Here is a 22,677-nt window from a genome sequence, read left to right on the forward strand (position 1 = left end):
GCTGGTTGTGTGAGTTTCAATAGTAAGATTTTATGCAAGCTTTCAAAATAAAACATTCAAATCGATCGAGCACTTCAATATCATTGTTCACGCACCACGGTTATTTAAAATGTGCAACACTCATATTACAGGTTTAATCATATAGTTTAGTAATACTATGGTCTACTGCAATACCAACCAATATGTTCTAAAACAAGACTGTTTTTGTGTAAAGCCACTGTGATTAAGACAGTCTTCTTTGAACAGGGCATGTTAAATGATTTGACCGGAAACATTATTGCCCTTAGCTCCTTCTTCAAGGGGTCAGATGAAAGTGCTCCACTCATTCACTGTCTTACAGTAAAAATAGCTTTTCAGTGTGGATTGATCTGTGTATTTTCTTTCGGTGGGTTCATCGTTCAAAGCATTCAATAATTTCATGAAACAAAAATCAAATGCAAGTAGCTATCCGGCAGATTTAACAGGTAAAATCATAATCTGATAAATTGGGTTAGCCGGTTGCAGTGAGGATAGAAACTGGGACAACACAATAGCCAGCCAGTGTTCCTGATCTCAGGGGGAGGAGCTGGTGAGAGAAGGGAGAGGAGAAAATCAAGACAGGTTAAAACTTCTCAAAGCCATTCAGTGGCTTCAGCTGGAGAGTGCATCTGTATGGATATTAAGTGGGAGCAGGGCTATGCTTGGCTCCAATGTTGCCCCTCCTCTCTCTCTCTCTCTGGTAAAATAGCTTTCCGACAGCTGACAGCAACTTGGACAGCAACCTGTGGAACTGTCTGCGACAATAACATTGATGGCTTTACAAGGGTAGGAAATCAGCAAAACTAAACATACCAAACTTAAACTAAGATATAGAATAGCATAATGCAAGTATACATTTCTCCTAAAAAAAATACAGAATGCCTGGACTATAATATGGATCTCAACTCCGGTAAAGGTGCACTGCAAGGACATGGTAAAATCATTCAACTCACCAACACACACACAGTGTATCGTTGCCCAAAAATAGCCTCCTGGGTCAAACTGAAAGAGAGGAAGTACATTTTATTTTGTTTGTGAAAATTCACTCATTGCTCTGTAGCTCCCTCACATGGGGATTTAGAGAAACTGCAGTAGAAACAAACTACAAAATAACAAACTAAAAAAAGGTTAGCGTCTTATGAAAAGGTCACAGAACTGAAATGTTAATGCTTTCTCTCTCTCTCTCTACACAGACACTGCTTAACCCGAGCTTTTTTGTCTTTGTTTCAGACTTTCAGCATCCTTGGATTGTGCTTTTAGATGCCCAGTCTGCACTTTGCTCTCAAAATACTGCACATAAATTTTAAGGATAAGAATAAGCCATTAGGGCCAACAAACCCATCCCTTTCTTAATAAATCAGTCCTACTTGGCGTCTTGCCACAACTTAGCAATACCACATTAACTGCATCAAAACTCTTCCGCTAATGTGCGGATTCATCAGAGAGACCAGAGGCCAATAAAAAATTAATTACTTTCTCTACAAGGAACAATGAACACTTTGGAGGAGGGGGTGATTAGAGGGAAAATAATCTACAGAAATTTGTTATACTGGTCAGAGCATAAGTGAGCATACTTTCTTCATGCAAGGATCTCCAGAACATTTAAACCCAAAATACACTGTCGTGGCTTCAATTTAAATATCCCAACCATATCAGCTAACAAATCTAAAATCAATAGATACTGCTAAGCCACTGCCTGAAATAAGGAAGAGAACACTTCAAACATTAACTCATCCCTCCTGGGCACAGTAACTGGCTGTATACATTATTACATCATGTATACTTGTAACCAGTGATCAGAGGCCCTGGAGATTAAACATTCCTCAATTTCCCCAGTAAGGTTACCAGTGCTTGACCTTGTGCAATTAGAACGAATCCTAACCAGGATCAGGTTTTCACAAACACCAATAAAAAGAAAAGAATAACATGGTGCTGAAACACCCAAAACCTGAACATCTGTGGACCCAAGTTAACCTGGGACCTGCCATAGCAACCCCATTCAAAATAATTAGGCAATTAAAAGAGACGGGTACATTGGCTTGCCAAATGGTCTCAGGCTTCAAAGCAGTCAACTCGAGACAGTGGCAGTCTGCATCCCAGAGTCAAGGGGTGGCAAAGCCAAGGGGGCAAGTCTCTCACTCCCATCCAGGAATGTTCGTCAGAAAAAGAAGCCGAGGCTCGGAATCAGCTCATACTCACACAGGAAGTGGACTGGGGCATAGGGAGACATGAATTGATGGTATTCGAATGTCACATTATACATGAATAATTATATATCCAGTGGTATTCTCAAGGCTGGATTAGAATAATTTTGGCTGTGTAATTAGTACTTTGGGTGTATGGGTTTAGCAAGGTCTGAAGTAATAAGATGCTGCTTCTTTAATGTAATTGCCGACACAAGGTGCTCCTGTTCTCAGCTGAGGTCACATTGGGGGCTTGAGGGGAGGGGAAATTGGGGGGGCTGGAGATTAGGATTAGCTCTTGTGTCAGAAATCAGTTCAAATCGACAGTGCAATTAATTTAGATAGCACGGAAATGAATATTAATGCATTGCCAACTCGGCTCAACTTTTCTCAACTCTGCTCCTGCGGGCATGAGTCAAGTTCATTCAAGGAGCTTGTCTCCTACTGAAATATCATCGTTAATAAGGTTTGGTGCCAATCTGGGCATAATTTATATCTCCATAACAAATTGAGCACAAAGCATGCTTAACCCTTCCAGTGCTGGAAACAAGATTATTCTGGATGTTGTGAGCAGCCTTTGCCAAAGGTACTCGGTGGTAGATATCTATTCCCTGTTCTGCAAGGTGAGAAAACCTCAAACTTTTAATTCGGTGCGTTTTGAGTTTTCTAATGGGTGATAAAAAGTTTGAATATTTTTTAAACAAAAAAGTTGATTCCACCTCAGTAATTGAATAGTGGGGGAAAAATTGCATTATTCTTGGAGATAAGATAGTTTCACATTGCAATGACACTGCAAAAAAAGGATCAGCAAAATAAAAATATGGCAAACAGTCGGGGAACGAATGAAGGAGCAAGCTGAATTAGTGCTGCGAGTACTTAATGGCATTTTAAAATGTTTCTTTCAGATTGGAAGGATTGATGTTATGGAAATAAAGCCACTCGTGGTGCTAGTGGAGCCACTTTATTTTTAAAAAAAATATTTTTATTCTCCGTTTTCCACATTTTCTCCCGAATTTACACCCACCAACAATAAACAATAATCAGCAACAGATATGTCAATCCCCATATCGATCCCATCTTCCCACCAACCTCCAAACATCAGCCTGCATGTTTACATAAACAAATGACAAAAAGGAATCAGGGATTACCCGTAGTCATCCTTACTAAACACAACCCCCCTCCCCCCAACCCTCTCACCATCCCCCCAACTAATGTTCGATGTTATCCAGTTCTTGAAAGTGCATAATGAATAATACCCATGACTTGTAGAACCCCACCGTCCTTCCCCTTAGTTCAAACGTAACCTTCTCAAGGGTCTAGTATTCCAACAGGTCCCCCCACTACGCCAGGGCACAGGGTGGAGAGGCTGCTCTCCAACCTATCAGGATTCGCCTTCAGGCGATCAATGAAGCGAAGGCTACAACATCTGCCTCCGCACCCGTTTCCAACCCTGGCTGGTCCGACACCCCGAATATGGCCTCCCGGGGACCCAGGTCCAGTTTCACATGCACCATCTTGGAAATTACCCTAAAAATCTCCTACCAGTAATCCTCTAGCTTTGGACAGGACCAAAACGCATGAACGTGATTAGCGGGGGGCCCCCCGCAACGTTCACACACACATCTTCTACTCCTTCAAAGAATCAGCTCATTCTTGCCCTCGTGAGGTGTGCTCTGTCTACCACTTTCAGCTGTATCAGCCCCAATCTCGCACACGAGGTGGAGGCATTTATTCTCCGGAGCACCTCACACCAGACCCCCTCCTCTATAACCTCTCCCAACTCTTCCTCCCACTTTGCTTTGATCCCTTCCAGTTGTGCCTTATCCTCTTCAAAAATAGCTACGTACACCGCTGACACTACCCCCTTCTCTAGTCCCCTTGTCGTCAGCACCTCCTCCAGCAATGTGGAGGCCGGCTCTACCAGCAAGCTCTGTATCTCCTTTCTGGCAAAGTCTCGAACCTGCATGTATCTAAACATTTCTCCCTGCTCCAGCCCATACTTCGCTTCCAGCTCCCTCAATCCTGCAAACCGACCCCAAAGAAACAAATCTTTTAGCGTCTTAATCCCCATCTCTTCCCATTTCCGAAAACTTCCATCCCACTTCTCTGGCTCAAATCGGTGGTTCCCCCGAATCGGCATTTCCCTTGACCCTGCCCCCAGCCCGAAGTGTTGGCGAAACTGCCTCCAGATTTTCAATGAAGCTATTATTACCGGACTCCCTGAGTATTTCCCCGGAGCTATCGGGAGCGGCGCTGTTGCTAGTGCTTTCAGTCCCGACCCCCTGCATAAACTCTCCTCCATTCTGACCCACTGGGAATCAACCCCTCTGACCCAGCTCCGCACCTTCTCCACATTCGCCGCTCAGTAGTAGTACATCAGGTTCGGGAGACCCAAACCCCCTGCCTGCCTTCCCCTCTGTAGCAGCACCTTCCTCACTCTGGCTAAATTCCCCTCCCCATATGAACGAGGTAATCCTTCCCTCAATCTCCCTGAAAAAAGCCTTTGGCAGGAAAATTGGTAGGGATTGACAAATAAACAGAAATCGCGGCAACACATTCATTTTAACCGCCTGTACCCGACCTGCCACTGACAGAGGGAGACCATCCCACCTTGCCAGATCGGCTTTCTGGAGCCGCTTTATAACTATGATCTTAAGCACTTATCACAGATGCTGGCGGGGCGGGGGAGGAGGGTCATTTGCTTTATTCTGCCAATAGGATCAGAATGAACAAAGTTTCAGATTAAAAAGCAATACAGTGCAGAATGTGGAAAGCTGAAGAGGAAACAGAAAAGGCTGCAAAAACTCAGCAGATCAGGCAGCATCCGTGGAGATCAGGAGAGTCAATTTTTCAGGTTGATGATCTTTCCTCAGAACATTGGGCTGCATTTCCGCCCCAAGTTCTCAGTGGCAGATTAGAATTTTAGGCTGCGAGTCCGGAGACGTCGGTAATTTTGGAGGTGGTCGCCAATAAAGTGGTCGCCTCAGGAACCCTGTCCAAGTTAGGTGAAAGACTTCCCTATTTTTATATTCCATTCCCTTTGAATTAAAGGCCACCGTTCCATTTGCCTTTCCAACTGAACGTGCATACTAGCTTTTTGTGATTTATGCACGAGGGCCCAGATTTCCCTCTGGGCTGCAGTTTTTTTGCAGTCTTTTGACAGGTAAATAATATTCAGCTCCTTTATTCTTCCTACCAAAGTGCATGACTTCACATTTTCCTGCATTATACTCCATCTGCCAGCTTTTACCCATTTGCTTATCCAGTCTATATCCCTCTGTAAACTCGGTCTTCCTCACCATTTGCCTTCCTACCTTAAGTGACAGCCGTAAACTTGGCAATAGTGCACTCACTTCCCCCGTCCAAGTCATTAAAATACATTTCATATTTTAAACAATTGTGGCCCAAGCATTGATCTCTGTGGCACTCCACTAGTTCCAGGTTGCCATTCTGAAAATGTCCCTCTTATCCCAACTTCTATCAGTTAGGCAATCCTCTGCCCATACTAATATACTGCACCCAACATCATGGGCTCATCTTATTTCGTAGCCTTTTGTGCAGTACCTTACCAAATGCTTTTTGGAAACGTTACATTTGGAATGGCCTAATCAGCAGCCTGTTACTTGTAACCGGGCAAGTTGTCATCCTGTACCTGCTCCAGCCCAGCCCGTTTCAAAATGGCACGGAGGCAGGTGGCAAAATGTTGGTAACCTGGCATGGCAACCAGTAAAGGGAATCGTCAGGCCTGCCCGCTCTTACAGCCGAAAAGAAATTTCAGCTCATTAGCTCGCCACAGGTGCTGCCAGATCTGCTGAGTATGTCGCGTATTTTCTGTTGTTATTTATCCTGGTTTAGAAAGTGTTGCCCTGTATTGAATTCCACAAATGAAGCAAATTCAATTTACTGCACCGGCAGTTAGTGAAGCTCCAGGGAGAACTGTACATCTTGCTGCCCTTCTAATCCCTGAAGCATGAGTCCAGCAGACACAAAGGGCAATTTATCATGGCCAATCCATCTAACCCTCACATCTTTGGACTGTGGGAGGAAACCGGAGCACCCGCAGGAAACCCACGCTGACACGGAGATAACGTGCAGACTCCACACAGACAGTGATCCAAGCTGGGAATTGAACCTGGGACCCTGGAGCTGTGAAGCAATTGTGCTAACCACTATGCTACCCTGCTGCCCACTGCAATTCATCCCACGTTACTCAGTCCCGTACTCTTGATATTAAACAATTCATTGACTTATTTGAAAAATGAAATGAAAATCGCTTATTGTCACGAGTAGGCTTCAATGAAGTTACTGTGAAAAGCCCCTAGCTGCCACATTCCAGCGCCTGTCCGGGGAGGCTGGTACAGGAATCGAACCGTGCTGCTGACCTGCTTGGTCTTCTTTAAAAGTCAGCGATTTAGCTGAGTGAGCTAAACCAGCGGAAAATAAAGCTTTACGGCTTGCACGCTCACAATAGCTCACAAGAAATTATCAACAGGGACAGGGGAACAACAATTTACACTGCTTTTTAAAATGCTTTAATGGGTGTGGACAACATTGGCAAGGCCTGTATTTGTTGCCAAACCTGTCAAAGCGATTTTCATTTCATTTCACTTGAACTGAGCGGCTTGCTAGCCCATTTCAGCGGGCAGTTAAGAGTCAACCACATTGGTGTGGGTCTGGAGTCACATGCAGGCCAGACTGTGTAAGGATGTTGGATTTCCTTCCCTAAAAGGGCAGACATGACCCAGATGGTCACCATTACCAAGACTAGCTTTACATTCCAGATTTATTGAATTGAATTCAAATTCCACCAGCTGCCAGACTGGGATTTGAACGCATGCTCCCAGAGTTTTAGCCTGGGCCTCTGGATTACTAGCCCATTTTCATTTCGTTCAGTGATATTACCATCTCCCCATGAGAAGAGCACTGAATGGTTGGCAAACGGGGTGGTTGGGTGCCGTCAACACTTTCTTTGCCTGTTGCAAACAGCCAAAGGACGAGATGTTTGATATATAATCCTCCAATCATTGGAACATACATCCCAACCAGCCCGTGCTTGCAAAAACCCAAATCGTATTATCCAACATTAGATGCGATTCCTCGATAGGGCAACACCTGCTAAACAATCCTGACTGCAAAGAATTACACTGAAAACCAATTTAAGATATGATGTGGAGATGCCGGCATTGGACTGGGGTGAGCACAGTAAGAAGTCTTACAACACCAGATTATAGTCCAACAGGTTTGTTTCTAATTACTAGCTTTCGGAGCACTGCTCCTTCCTCAGGTGAATTTAAGATTGTCAGTCAAGCTTGCATTTATACACATATTAGAAGCCACATAGAATCCACTCAGGGCCTTGTCATTTGAAGCCATGTCTGCAACTGCACAAAAATGTAAGGAACAGTCATTCCCTGGTTCATTCCCCAGTTTTGAACAAAACTGGGCCATTAACTGGGTACATGCTGCAGTCGCTACTGTAATATCTCCATCAATCATAGTCTTCTTGCCAATTAATCAGCACTCTCTACTCATGCAGTATAAATTGTTGTTCCCTGTTTTTTCTTGCACGCTATCCTGATGAGTGCAAGACAAAAGCTTTGATTGCATGTCTCTTTTTTCAGCAATTTTACTATTTAAAATCCACTTTAAGCAAACATCTTTGGTTAATTGACAACCAATAGGTATAAAGATATCACAAATTGTTTTCATAAGAATTATTGTATTGCAGCACAACGTAAAGCAGACCCTTAAATGTTAACAGCAGTACGTACATGATATATGATAGAAAACCTATTCCCCATGAACATTTGAAAGGTGATAAACATGAAGACAGAGGCAAATAGTGCATGAGGCAGAGGCTACTGACTTACCTGAGGGTCACTCAATGGCAAAATGACAGCAGCTAAGAAAATCATCAACGCACTGTAAAAAAAGGAGTCAGTTAGAAGAAATTAGCAAACTCCAGTTATGGTTATACCGCGTGTCACTGAGATCAGGAGCTAATAACGCTTTATCAATGGCATTCAGCACAATTTTAATGGTAGATGTTAGTTAAAAGGTTGCTTTCACAATATCGGCCATTTTGTCCCGCAACCCTGTCATCTTGTCACCTTGGCAGGCTTTAACTTTTTAGTCTTGAAGGGTCGATGGACTCAAAACAATTAACACTGTTCCTCTCTCCATAGATGCTGCCTAACCTGCTGAGTTTATACAGCATTTTCTGCTTTTACTTTTTGCGTGCTAATTCCATTCCAATTTTTGGCGCAAGCACCGAACCTCAAAACCATTTGTTACAACTTTCTCTGAATTCACTTTTAACCGGTACTGACTCCTGCTATGGTGCAGTTTCAAGCAGCCCTCCAGATATTGTGCTTTGGTCGGTACTGCTCGTGTTGGAATCATGCTAAGAGTGCACGCTTTAAGTTTGTAATTAAGACCAGCTGCCACCAATTGGGAAAAGAACAAAGAAAATTACAGCACAGGAACAGGCCCTTCGGCCCTCCCAGCCTGCGCCGATCCAGATCCTTTATCTAAACCTGTCTCCTATTTTCCAGGTGATGGATTTATTGCAAGCGTATAAAAACCAGTTCACATTGGGTGTTTTGGGGGAAGAAGAGGAATCTGCGGCGCCACTACACTGTTGTTTTTAAAATAAACTTGGATTAAAGGAAAAAGAACGGCCTCAGATTCATCCTTTCCTCAAAGGTATGAGCAGTGAGATTAACAGGTACACCATGCAAACCTGGGAAATGACCAATGACGCTATTGTATTTTGTATTAATGAGGAGTCCACTATATTCACCTCATCCATCCATATGTACACAAAATTTCCCAGCAACAGTTACTGTAATCAAGAGTGGAGATCCTGGGGATATTTTCTTATCCCCTGTCCATTGGCACCCATGACAACAGCACTGGGATGAATTGTAGCCGCCACAGCTGTAATCGGAGGTCAGCTAACTCAGCACTCTGAGTTATGTAGTTCAACTGCACGCCCAATATGGATTCACCCACTGACCAAGGGGAAGCCTGATCAAATTGAATTCAACAAATATGCTGCTGAACACAGTGTGGAGAAATAGGACAATGGCGGCGATATAAAACCTTGGTTAGGCTGCATTTGGAGTATTGCGTGCAGTTTTGGTGACCACATTATCAGAAGGATGTGGAAGCTTTGGAGACTGCAAGAAAGGTTTGCCAGGATGTTGCTTGGTCTCGAGGGTGTTGGCTATGAAGAGAAGTTAAATAAACTATGATTGTTTTCACTGGAAAGATGGTTGCCGAGGGGGGGACCTGATCAAGGTCTACAAAATTATGAGAGGCATAGAAAGGGTGGACAGTCAGAGGCTTTTTCCAAGGGTGGAAATGCCAATTTCAAGTGGGCTCAGGTTCAAGGTCGGGGGGGGGGGGGGGGGGGGGGGGGGGGGGTGTTTCGGGGAGACGTGCGGGATAAGTTTTCCACACAGAGTGGTGGCTGCCTGGAACACACTGCCAGAGGATGTGGTAGATGTAGGCACATTAGCAACATTTAAGAACGGTAGCACATATGGATAGCACTGTGGCTTCACCGCGCCAGGGTTCCAGGTTCGATTCCTCGCTGGGTCACTGTCTGTGCGGAGTCTGCACGTTCTCCCAGTGTCTGCGTGGGTTTCCTGCAGGTGCGCCGGGTTCCTCCCACAATCCAAAGATGTGCAGGTTAGGTGGATTGGCCATGCTAAATTGCCCTTAGTGTCCAAAAAAGGTTTAGGAGGGGCTATTGGGTTATGGGGATAGGGCGGAAGTGAGGGCTTAAGTGGGTCGGTGCAGACTCGATGGGCCGAATGGCCTCCTTCTGCACTGTATGTTCTGTGTATCTATGTAAGAGGCATCTGGATGGGGATACATGAATAAGGAGGAATTAGAGGAATATGGACTGAGTAAGGGCAGAAGGTTTTTTTTTGTCAGGGCATCATGATCAGAACAGGTTTGGAAGGCCTGGGGTTTGTTCCTTTTCTTTGTTCTAAAAAGGGCACAGATTGCACCCATATTTTAATTGCCGGTTCCAAAATCCCTTTAGCCATCAATTTGAACTTGTACCTAGAGGTCGCTCAGTTAGTTTTTCCTCACCTCTGGCATTTTCCTGGGTTTAAACTCAGTTTCAAACTAATAATATATATATATATATATATATATATATTATATGTGTGAAAAGCAATAGTAGTGAACAAACTTACCTGAAGAATTTCGTCAAAGACAATTTCTGTGCAAAATGAAATAAAAATCACAATTAAAACTGTAGAATGTCAGTATTTTTTTTATATTTAGGAAGCACACGGTCAACATTCCAGATGGAATATGTCCAAATGTGAAACATTGAAATCAATACACAAAGAGAACACCTGGCCGGTCGAGCTGGTGGGGATGCTGACCATATAGCAAATCCGCCTGGTCCAAACATACTCCCTTAACTCCTCTCAAACAGCTTAACCATTTTCTTGAAGTAATCCCCTGTCATAATTCACCCCCTTTAAAAGCCACTTGCAGTAATGTATTCCATACTTCAATAACCCTCTGCCAGAATGATTTATTCTATCCATCCCCACAGCTTCATGACATCCGGGGTTCACTGGGGAAAGGAATGTTAGTAGAGAAAGCAACGTTGCTCTAAATTTGGGATTTGTCATCACAACGTAAGCAGCTCAACAAGATGAAGAGCAAAGTATCTTCTGGGCTTTGCAACATCTTCTGACCCCACTCACAGGGAAACACCTAGAGTCATACAGCACAGAAACAGGTCCTTCAGCCAACCATCAGATACCAATCTATACTAATCCAACCTACCAGCTCTTGGTCCTTAGCCTACTATGCCATGGTGATTTAAGTGCACGTCCAGATGCTTCTTAAATGTTGCAAGAGTACCTGCCACCACTATCCTCTTAGGCTGCACGTTCACTTTTTCTACCATCCTCTGGGTGAAAAAAAAATGTTTCCTCAGGTGTAAACCATCTACTATTCACCGTTTAACCTATGCCCTCTGGTCTGGGTCACCTCTGCCATCTCGTACAATTCAATCCTGGCCTCTTGCGTTATTTTGTGCAGTTGATTGGTGGAAACTAAATTGAGGCGGTTTCATTTTAATTTGATCCTAAAAGTCCTGAGTGAGAGAAAATGCTGAGTAAACAAGTGGAGCAGATTCAAAACCATGCCCTATAATCATAATGGTGCATTCATTTCCTGTACACTTTAACAATGGGCAACAAAGTGTACAATTCTGTTATTGGCATATGAATGGTGTTGGGGAGAGCATTCTTTCCTGTCCTCTCTAGCCTCTCCAAAGGCAGTGATCGTGATGACTGCTGTCCTGGTGATCTTGTGAGCATTGTGATATTAGATAAGAAACTTCAAGCATTGGACCCAGTAACAAAGGAATGGCAGTATATCTCCAAGTTAAAATGACGTGTAACTTGCAAGGGAGTGGAGGTGTTCCTATTATATTGCTTCTTCTATCATTTTTGGTGGGACTGTAATGTGTCGTTGAATTAAGCTTGGCGAGTTGCTGCAGTGAGTAATGCAGTACATGGTGCAGCCTTATGTTCAGGGGGAGGGCGGGGAGAAAGTGAGTTGGCAATCAATTACTTCTTTGACCTATACAGTGCTGAGTTTCTCAAATTTTGTTGCAGCTAGACTAATCCAGGTAAGTGGTGAATACTAATCATACTCCTGTGTTGAGCCTTGCAGATTGTTTAGAAACTGTGAAGATTAGTAAGCAGTAATTTGCTCATTGCAGAGTACCCAAGTTCTGTGCTGCCCTTACATAGAAGATAGGAGCCGGAGGAGGCCTTTTGGCCCTTCGAGCCTGCTCCTCCACTCATCACGATCATGGCTGATCATCCAACTCAATAGCCTAATCCTGCTTTCTCCCCATAGCCTTTGATCCCATTCTCCCCAAGTGCTATATCTAGCCGCCTCTTGAATACATTCAATGATTTAGCATCAACTACTTCCTGTGGTAATGAATTCCACAGGCTTACCACTCTGGGTGAAGAAATGTCTCCTCATCTCTGTCCCAAATGGTTTACCCTGAATCCTCAAACTGTGACCCCTGGTTCTGGACACACCCATCATTGGTAACATCTTCCCTGCATCTACCATGTATAGTTCTGTTAGAATTTTATACGTCTCTATGAGATTCCCCCCTTATTCTTCTGAACTCCAGGGAGAGCAATCCCAGCCTAGTCAATCTCTCCTCAACTGACAGTCCCGCCATCCTTGAAATCAGTCTGGTAAACCTTCGCTGCACTCCCTCGAGAGCAAGAACATCCTTCCTCAGAGATGGAGACAAAACTGCACACAATACTCTAGGTAGGGCCTCACCAAGGCACTGTACAATTGCAGCAACACATCCCAGCCTCTATACTCGAAACCTCTCGCAACGAAGGCCAACATACATCAGCCTTCTTTACCGTCCGCTGTACCTGCATGCTTAAGCATTGATATGGCTGGTCCAATTAACCTGGACAATGGTGGTTGCAGGATATTAATGACAGGTGATTCAGAGATGGTAGTACCACTGAAATTCAAACAAAAGGTGGTTTGGTCTTTAGTTGTTGAAAATGGTTATTGCTTGGCATTTGTGCTATAACTGTTACTAATCACTCGTCCGCCTGTGTGTGTTACTAGCTGCTGTAGACTGGCATTGGTTACTTCATTATTGATGGAGATGTGAATGGAATGATGAGTGAATAGCTCAACTTCTCACCTCAGCTCGGACTTTCCCACAAATCCCAACACAGCAATCATTCTGCACATTTTACATTTTAAACTTTCTCATGGGAAATGCCTCATTTTAGCTAATTGCTTTTGGGATTCTTAATGATTATCATGGCTTAGTAGTAAATAATAGCTTTGCTGAAAATGGCATTTTACTCTCAACAATTTTGATCCTTCGCTCAGCTTTCTATAGTTTACACCCATCCCTTTTTGAAAATAAATTTAAAGTACCCAATTCATTTTATTTTCCAATTAAGGGGCAATTTAGCATGGCCATTTCACCTGCCCTGCATATCTTTGGGTTGTGGGGGTAAGACCCATGCAGTCACGGGGAGAATGTTCAAACTCCACACAGACAGATACCTGGAGCTGGGATCGAACTGGGGTCCTCGGTGCCGTGAGGCAGCAGTGCTAACCACTGCGCCACCGTGCCACCCTACTGTCCCTTTCTTTCATGTGCTGGACTTCTTTGGCAGTGGACTGCCTGCAAACATTTGACAAGCATACAGACATGAACAATTGTCAAGATCATACAACCATCATATTTCCTGCAATAGCAGACACCTGGGAACACCATCACCTTTTTAAAAACTCCACATTCTTTGCCCAGCTGCTATTTCCATGTTGTATCTATTCATATAACCTCACTGTCTGCTACAAAGCAAAAGAAATGTTGTTTTACCAGGACTGGATTTATCCTGGTCATTAGTGTCTTCACCATTTCACAATGGTTTGCTTTTACTTCGCTCTCTCTCCTCACCTTCCACATATCCAACCTCCACATTTGTCTGAACATTGTCGAAATTTCCACCAATATGATCAGCCATCCTGTCATTGTCGGCTGTCCCTCAGTTTGAGGATGATGTCTGTTCACGGTCGCGAGTTTCTGCCACGGGTTTTAATGTGACGGAGCAGGGCAATTTTTGACACACACATCTTAAGGCACATGGGATCTAAAGTGCAGGATTTGCTTTTTGTTCCTTCTCTGCCGCCGCTCTGCCTCATCGTTTAAACATTGTGACTCCAAGCACGGTGCAGCTTGATGGCCAGTTGTTGCATTTCTGAATGATTGGTAGCAAGCTTCTGCCAGTCATCACCACCAATGCTGCCCTGCTACAAGGAGAGCTTCAGAGTGTCTTCGAAACATTTTATTTTATCCTCCCCTGCAACACTGGCCGTTCAAAAGTTGATAAAACAGGACGCGACAGGGGACACAGTTTTCAGCTATCCAGACAGAGTAACGAGACCATCAAAGTTAGTTTTGTAGGAGCTGTACCTGAACGCTTGTGGTGCCGGCTTCAAGGACACGAGCATTTGTTCGATGGTCTTTTCATTGAATCTGGAGGATGCGGCAGAGGCATTGCTGACGGAATTTCTCTAGCGCTATGTGTTGTTGATACACAGTCCAAATCTCACTGCAGTACAGGAACATGGTGACAGCAATGTCTCTGTACATAAGGACCTCTGCTGACTTACGGAGGTCGCTGTTGCCACGACAATTATTTGTGGAAGGTTGAGCTGATGTAGTTGATTCATCGTTGGGATTTCCTCCTCAATGATGGTCTTTTCAGAGAGGTAGGCCGTCAAATTAGTAGAACTGCTTCACATATTCCAGAGTCTCTCTTTCAACACATATGGGTGGCGGAATATTTGATTGACCAGGTGTAGGTTTATACTCATTGTGGACCAGTAGTTTTGTTTTATCAATGTTCAAGGACAGGCAAAGTCCCTTGCATGCAGAATTTAAGAAAGCAAGGGCGGCTTCCAACTCTGGTGGAGAGTGGGCATCGAAATTGCAGTCATCTGTAAACTGTTGAACATGTTATCCATGGTGATCGGTTTAGTTTTCTTATGGAGGCGATTGAGGTTAGAGTATTTCATCAACTCAGTATTTATTACTGGCAGCAGAGTTGATCTTTAATGAGACTACCAAGTAGATCCTATCCACTCTCATTTCTGTATTTGTGCTCCCTGCACAATATACTTATTGAATCTTCTATGACCCCAATTTTTAACTGTCATCAGGAAAATCAGGTAATTTTAAGTAATCTACATTTGCATTTGTGGGTATTAGAAATAGGTAAAGCTTTAAGTAAGTTTAATTTTGTGTTTCTGGGTAAGAAAGAGTTGAACATTTAGTTTGAATCCTGTTAAACAAAATGCCTGCAGATCTGCGGGAGGTGTCCACATATCTGCAAGGTTAGGTTTGATCACTTTGAACTGTGCCTGCATTGTAATTAAAGGGTTAATGATGTGAAAGCAAACAAGATTGAAAGGAAAACTAGGCTGTTGCTTAGCAACCAGGGAATGTTCTAGGTTAAAAAGAGCTTCTGAGTTTATTTTGAAGCTAGACCAGAAGAAACTGGACAGGACAAGGGAGCAGACTTCCCAAAGGAACAAAATAAAGTCCAAAAACCAGGGAGTTGGGACAAAAGATATGTCTCAGGAAGACAGTTAAATTAAAGCAACAAAGAACAAGTTGAACGAGGTCCGACTGGGCGAAGTTCCAAGCATGTTTTTTTGAGAGTGGAGTTTGGGAATACTTGCGTGGCAGTTAGAGTTCCAGTGAGACCAGTTGTCTCTCAGTGAGATAAACATAGAACATTACAGCGCAGTACAGGCCCTTCTGGGAGGATTTGATGAGAAATCTACAGAAGCTATATTGGGTGGTATCTGTCGCTTGGTTTCAGAGTGTTATGTATCTGGTTTGCCTATTGGTTTTCATGGAGCGTGTACTTACTGAGAACATTATAGTACAAGTTATACTTTGTAACTTATTCTATCCTTAAAAAAACAGTGTGCGTCAGTGAAGATATAGGTGGGGTGAAGGACTATTGTATTACAGTCAATCTTTTCATGTTTAATAACTCTTTTATCCTTTGGTTAAAAGTTAACCGGCAGTGTTGCGACTCTGTTCATCAACGTCCCTGAACAAAATATAAAAGTTATGACCTATCGAACCAGGGTTCTGCTTGGGGATTTGATTGCCTAGTAATAACATCAGCTGAGATTATGACACTGTCCGTGTCCTCGGATTTTCCCCAACAATAGCAAGTACTTAATATTTGCCCACTTACGTATTTCGATACTATAGTTCACGGTCCCCAAACTGCTCAAGTCTACGGCATCAAATTGCATGGATTTCCTTCAATCTGATATATTTTATTTGATAGTCACAGTGCTGGTCATCTCTAACCTGGCCAGGTCAAGCATAGGCTCATGTTCCATTCACCTCAGTTTTGAATATTTTGCATGCGTGAGCCAACCTTTAGTTATCTTATGTGAGCTAATTTCATGCCCTTTTGTTCTTCAAATACCTTTCACTCCTATAGGTACTTGTATAGTACCTATCAGTTTTAATGTCATTAGAAAAGCTGCTTATCATTCAAACTAATCATCCACTTGCTGACCGGGGACATCACTCCCAATTCTTAATTTCTACTTCGCTTACTCTCTCTCCCTTCCCCTTTTAATTTTGTTCAGCACTAATAAGGATGTCAACTACTTACCGGTTCACGTTCTTTCAAACATTCTAAACTTAAAATACTAACTTGTCTTTTTTCTTCACGGCCGTGGCCAAACTTGCTGCGTCTATCTGCAGTGTTTCCAGTTGGGATTTGTCTTTTCAGTGCCACAGCGTTGGGTCATTAAATATGAAATGGCATTTAAAGCTGGCAAATTATATTGACCCACTTTGAATATTGGATCGGATTAATACTTGCAATGGGTTGGAGTCACCTTCCCCAGTGCACTTACATCAATTTATGACCAGCATCGGTCTAGCAGCCCAAGGGTGGCAGATTACACTTGTACTTTTAGTGAGCTTCATGAGACTCCATTCACGTGTTAGCAACAGCTGTTACGGTGGAGCTGGCATTACACAAAAGGATTTCAAGCTATTATTTGCCGAGGATGGGACAGAAACTTTAACCACGGACAAAATTGTCAGCAGGCGGGTACAGCTAGCTATACCAAATTAGATGTTCGATCTATGCCGACACGGGGGTCAATGTGGTGACAAATTGTTAGCGCATCACCACTTTGGATATTTAGACCATCAAAGCATCATTCTCTAAAAGCACTCAATGTATTCAGGAATTTAAATTTGGTCAGTAAAAAATTACCTCATGTATGTTGGGGGAAATGGCAAGCGCTGAGATAGCACTGCCTATCATGGTGTGGGGTAACTGGTCTTTTCCTGCCCAATCTCATTAAATGTTTAAAACAAAACATATCCCAATATAGTTCAAAATATCGAAAGGAAAAACACCATCAGTCCATACCTCTTTCCTGGTAATTTTCATCAACATAGCAACAATAACCACTGATGTATTCTGAAGCAGCAAGAAGAATGGAATAGGCTGGAAGACACAAATAGAAGTTAATGAACAGATCAAGGTCATCATATTCCAAACTAACAGTAGCCTGCTGGAATTCTACCGCACGCTCAAATCTCAAAGAGAGCAGCTGAATGGTTTCTGAAGAGAGAGATTGAAAAAGGATTCATAACCTAACAGGAAGCTACACTTGCTCTTTGAATCACGGAAAGGGAAGTTGGAAGAAAGAGCTATAATCGCACTTTGATATGTACATGCATGCACAATTAAGCGACCTTACATAAACCCAAGCTATTTTCATTAGAGTATCAGCATTAAGGAGGCCTCTTGAATTGAGAGGAAGTTAAGCAGTCAGGAGTACTTGGCACTCCATCTTATGGCGCTTCGAAGAACTGAAAGACCAAAATAAGGTATTTGTAAAATGGGATTGGAACTGGGGCTCTCTTGTCTGCATGGTTTCTACATTTGTATTACTGGTCATTCCTTCTCAGTTTTCTACCTTTTTTAAATTCAGAAGGCAAATGGTAGATATCCAGCAACAGTCAAGGCAAACAGAGACATTTATAGTGCTGACAGCCAACAAGAGGGACAGCCTATCCAGACACAGAGTAACTGCAACTGGCAACAAGAAACTGGCTGCATGTGCAATGTGAGAAACATGGCCAGGGACACTTTAATAACCGCTAGCTCAGAAGGAGTATAATAGAATTAGAACAACAGAAGTATGAAACGTGAAGTATTATTACAAGGAGGTTAAAAATGGAAAATGCAAGTACTCCATGAATAGTGCTGACATAGCTCAACACATCCAAATAACAATCTACAAAACTAATAGGATCTCAAATAACAAAGAAACTGCAGAGTACAAGTCAGAGAAAGTCTGTGCAGATCTCTGGTCAATCTGCACCTCAAATATTGCTTCTTGTTCTGGTCATAGAGGTATAAATGAGAGCAGTACGGAGGTGGATTGGCAATATCAACAGTCTGAGATATGTGGAAACTTGTACTTTTCTGTCTGACAAGGAGCCATCCCAGCGCAACTTAATCCACAATGTTTTAAAAAAAATTTAGAGTACCCAATTTATTTTTCCAATTAAGGGGCAATTTAGCGTGGCCAATCCCCCTACTCTGCACATTTTTGGGTTGTGGGGGCAAAACCGTGCAAACACGGGGAGAATGTGCAAACTCCACACAGAGGGGCTGGTTTAGCACACAGCTAAATCGCTGGCTTTTAAAGCAGACCAAGGCAGGCCAGCAGCACGGTTCAATTCCCATACCAGCTTTCCCAAACAGGCGCCGGAATGTGGTGACTAGGGGCTTTTCACAGTACCTTCATTTGAAGCCTACTTGTGACAATAAGCGATTTTCATTTTCATTTTCACCGACCCAGAGCCGGGATCGAACCTGGGACCATGCGCGTGAGGCCGCAGTGCTAACCCACTGCGCCACTGTGCTGCCCCTTAATCCACAATGTAAAGGATGGTTAAGGGACATGAAACTAACTCCGGCATATTAAGAAACACAGGATCGGTCCAGTAAAAAAAAGTTAATTCAGGACTGACCAGGATATGCTCCTGCACACCAGAGATATCAATGTATGGAAAGATCATAAATTACTGGAATCATTGAACAAATCCGTGACCTTTTGCCTTCATCTTTACCTTTTTTTTATATCCCTAACATTTTTTGTTCCTATGCAAAAACCCTCCCTCCACGCCTGGGCCATTTGCCACTTGTTCTTCAGTTTTGCTACATCTTCATTGCAATCTCTCCCAACTCCCACTAATTACTCTTCCAGCTGTCCTACCTCCTCTTATGCAGTATATAATCCAACACAGGCTTGAAATTTTAACTCTTTTCTCTCCACAGATGCTGCCAGACCCTCTGTTTTTTCCAAAGTTTGCTATTTTTGTTGGAAGAAATGTATCGTTACATTGGGAGATTTTAAGGTCACCTTGGCTGGGTGCATTACGATGGGCTGAATGGCCTCACTCACCTACAATAATCTTGTGAGATCAATTGTGAGAGGAGATGCTGTCTTTACATTTGTAGCTAAACAAGTCTGCTGTTCTTACCAGGTTCCTGCTAAGTGACGCACTTAAACACATATTTCAAAGTGAAGCTGTTCCACTTGTGACTGCAGATGGGCATCTTTAATATTCATCTTTGAAGTGGGGTATATAATATGAACAGTTTAAACAAAGAGTTCTTTCCTACCTTTCAAAAGCAGACCTTCAGACTGTCAAACAATTCAAATTTATAAGGCTACTATAAAAGGAGCTTTCCAGAACAACCCTTGCGTTAGAGAAACAAGAAGCATGGAGTAATTCAGCACAATGTTTGACTCAAGAGTTTGGCTGATTGGATAGAGGATGTGATAGAAACACTGGGCGGAATCTTACCAGAATTTGGCAAAGTGCCAGGCTCAGGTTGAAAACTACCGTGCAACACTTCTGTTCCAGGGTGGCTTGGTGGTGCAGTGGTTAGCACTGCTGCCTCACAGCGCCGAGGACTCAGATTAGATCCCGGCCCTGGGGACATTCGTGCACATTCTTCCCGTGTCTGCGTGGGTCTCACCCTTACAACCCAAAGATGTGCAGGGTAGGTGCACTGGCCACGCCAAATTTCCCCTCAATTGGAAAAAAATAATTGGGTACTCTAAGGAGAAAAAAAAACACTCTCCAGTTGCACAGACCAGTTTTCACTCCAAATCTTGAGCCTCTGAAGATAACAAAAATGAGTGGCCGTGGTTTCTGCCATCACTGTGGCAGGGTGGGGCCTGATAGAGCCGGCAGCGTTCCTCATAGAAATCTGGGCACCATCTTTAAGGGCGCCCCGACCAGCACTGAAACCCAACAGCCCCAGCTTTCCACCACAAAGGTATCGGAGGCTCTCCTCTCAGTCCCCTGACAATGATTGCTGGCGTTCCCCATCCCAGCCCCGACAATGGTCATCCCCACCCCACCCTGCAGAGGCCTCCACACATGGCCTGCTCTCTCCCCCCCCCCCCCACTCTGTAAAAATGGGTGTTCGCTAGAGCCTACCGCTGGCACTGTGTTGGCACATTGTTGGCACTGTGCCAGGGCAGCATCTCCTGCACTCTGAGAGCAGTCAGTCGGTGGGGCTTAAAGGAATGGAACCAGGTCAGCAGGAGCCTGCCATGGCCAATCAGGATTGGCTGGACGGAAACATGACATGGAAAAAAGATGCGCTGTCAGTTCACAAGATGCTTATGGATTAGGAAGGCCATTTTGCCCATTTTAATAAATTCATTCGCAACAACTTATTGCCTCCTCTTTGCTACATCTAATTGATTCTTAATGATTCCGTTTTGTTCAAAATCCAGATTGCATGTTTCATCTCACTCCACATAAAGAAGCATCTCTTAATGCCTCTGCTTTTACCAACTTGAAGCTGCATCCTTTGACCTAATAGAATCATAGCATTTGTTACAACACCCTGGGAAAGTGCACCGTCAGTTCCAGCTCCACTCATCCCGGAGTCACCACACAAGTGAATTAACCAATAATTCTTATAAAAAGACCTGATGTCTTTGGCCCTTGGTTACCCAATGATTACAGTGACCAGGTTTGTAAATTTTTATTTTTTTCTATAAATTTAGAGTACCCAATTCCTTTTTTCCAATTAAGGGGCAATTTAGTGTGGCTGATCCACCTACCCTGCACATCTTTTTGGGTTGTGGGGATAAAACCCACACAAACACGGGGAGAATGTGCAAACTCCACGCGGACAGTGACCCGGGGCTAGGATCGAACCTCGGTCCTCAGCGCCGTGAGGCAACAGTGCTAACCACTGTGCCACCGTGCTGCCCCCACCAGGTTTGTAAATTGAAACACATTTACTGTTTATTTATACCAGGAACTGGGGTGAAATGTGCAGTAAATGCAACTGGACAAGCTAAATACTAACTATCCCCTTTATCTGTCCCATCCCGCCCACCCACACACACACCACACACCAACACAGGCGGGGGGGGGGGGGGGGGGGGGGGGGGGCTGAAAAATAATAAAGGATGAAAGTCAAAAGATAAGAGCCTTTGCTTCGATGGTGGTGCTTTAGCACTCTTTCTCCACAGCACGCTTGCTGATTAAAGTTTCTGCTCACAGCCAATCATTGGTGCCAGTCAGTCTACAGCTCCAGTTTGAACCAGCAGTGATTTCTCTTGCTACTGAATTCCTGTGCTTGAATTAAAGGCACAGCCCACTTGTCTTAAAGACATATGACCTTTAATCATCCACAAATCAAAAATGTAATGACAAAAATAAAAGAAGTGAAGAAATAACCTAGAAAGACCCTTACACATCACAGAAGGTGGTTATTTGGCCTATCGTGTCCATGATGTCACTCCCCTGCTCGCTCTCAACGCATGCTGCCTTTTCTGATATATTTTTTGAAAAATAATTTTATTCAAATTATCAACATTTTTTACAACACAGAACCCAGAATATGGCCTCCAGGGGCGCTGGTTCCACATCCACATGCAGAACCTCGGACATGGTGCTGAAGAACTACCCCCAATATTTCTCCAACTTCAGGCAGGACCAGAACATGATTGGCTGGGCCCCTCCCACAGGGTTTGCAGCTCTCCGCCACCCCCCTCAAACAGCCGGCTCATCCTTTCCTTCGTTAAGTGCGCCCTAAACACCAATTTTTAGTTGAATCAATCCCAGGCTCATGCACAAGGTTGAGGCATTGACCCGTTGCAGCACTTTGCACCATAATCCTTCTTCCAGTCCCATCCACACCTTTTCCTTCTACTTGGCCGTAATCCCTTCCATGGGCTCCTTCTCCATGATCCTACTGTAGATCGACAAAACGAGTCCACGCTCCAGCTCCAGCCACTCCTCTCTCTCCCCCCCCCCAACCCCCCACCGACAGCTGCTCCTCCAGTAACGAGGATGACGGAGCCACCGGAAAGCTCATGAAGACTTTTCTTGTGAAATTCCACACCTGCAAATACCTGAAGCACTCCTCATGCTGGAGCCCATACTTCACCCCCAACTCCTCCAAAGCCACCCATCCAGCAACAGATCTGTTCGATCCCTTTCTCCTCCCATCCTCGGAACCTTGCATCCACCTTTCCTGGCTCGAAAATGATTCCCTCTTATTGGCATCACCCTCGAACCTGCTCTCAGTTTGAAGACCTGTCGGAATTGCCCCTAAAGTCCGACTAGATTACAGCTTAACAGCGAGGAGTTCTAGAGAAGAACAGGGCCATTAACAGTGAGAGGAGTCTGAAAATAGCACGAGGAGAGAGTAATGATCAAAGTGTGAAATTGCAGGGAAACAGGTGAATGATTGGTTGGTGAGCTGTTTACTTCCATATCTTTCAGAAAGGTGTTGTTTATTCATAGAAACATAGACATAGG

General features: G+C 43.8%; 1 protein-coding gene across 1 annotated transcript in view; it reads right to left on the reverse strand.

Annotated features, from left to right (window-relative positions):
* LOC119972377 (transmembrane protein 241) overlaps window positions 1-22,677 on the reverse strand; it is a 67,936-nt gene that overhangs the window by 17,022 nt on the left and 28,237 nt on the right. The window contains exons 5-8 of the mRNA XM_038808964.1: window positions 17,234-17,311; window positions 10,415-10,440; window positions 8,072-8,123; window positions 972-1,020 (exon numbers count right to left, since the gene is read on the reverse strand). Coding sequence (XP_038664892.1) covers window positions 972-1,020; window positions 8,072-8,123; window positions 10,415-10,440; window positions 17,234-17,311 — 205 coding nt within the window. The remainder of the gene's footprint in view (window positions 1-971; window positions 1,021-8,071; window positions 8,124-10,414; window positions 10,441-17,233; window positions 17,312-22,677) is intronic.

The sequence above is a fragment of the Scyliorhinus canicula genome, chromosome 10, assembly GCF_902713615.1.
Source record: "Scyliorhinus canicula chromosome 10, sScyCan1.1, whole genome shotgun sequence".
NCBI classification, from domain to species: Eukaryota; Metazoa; Chordata; class Chondrichthyes; order Carcharhiniformes; family Scyliorhinidae; genus Scyliorhinus; species Scyliorhinus canicula.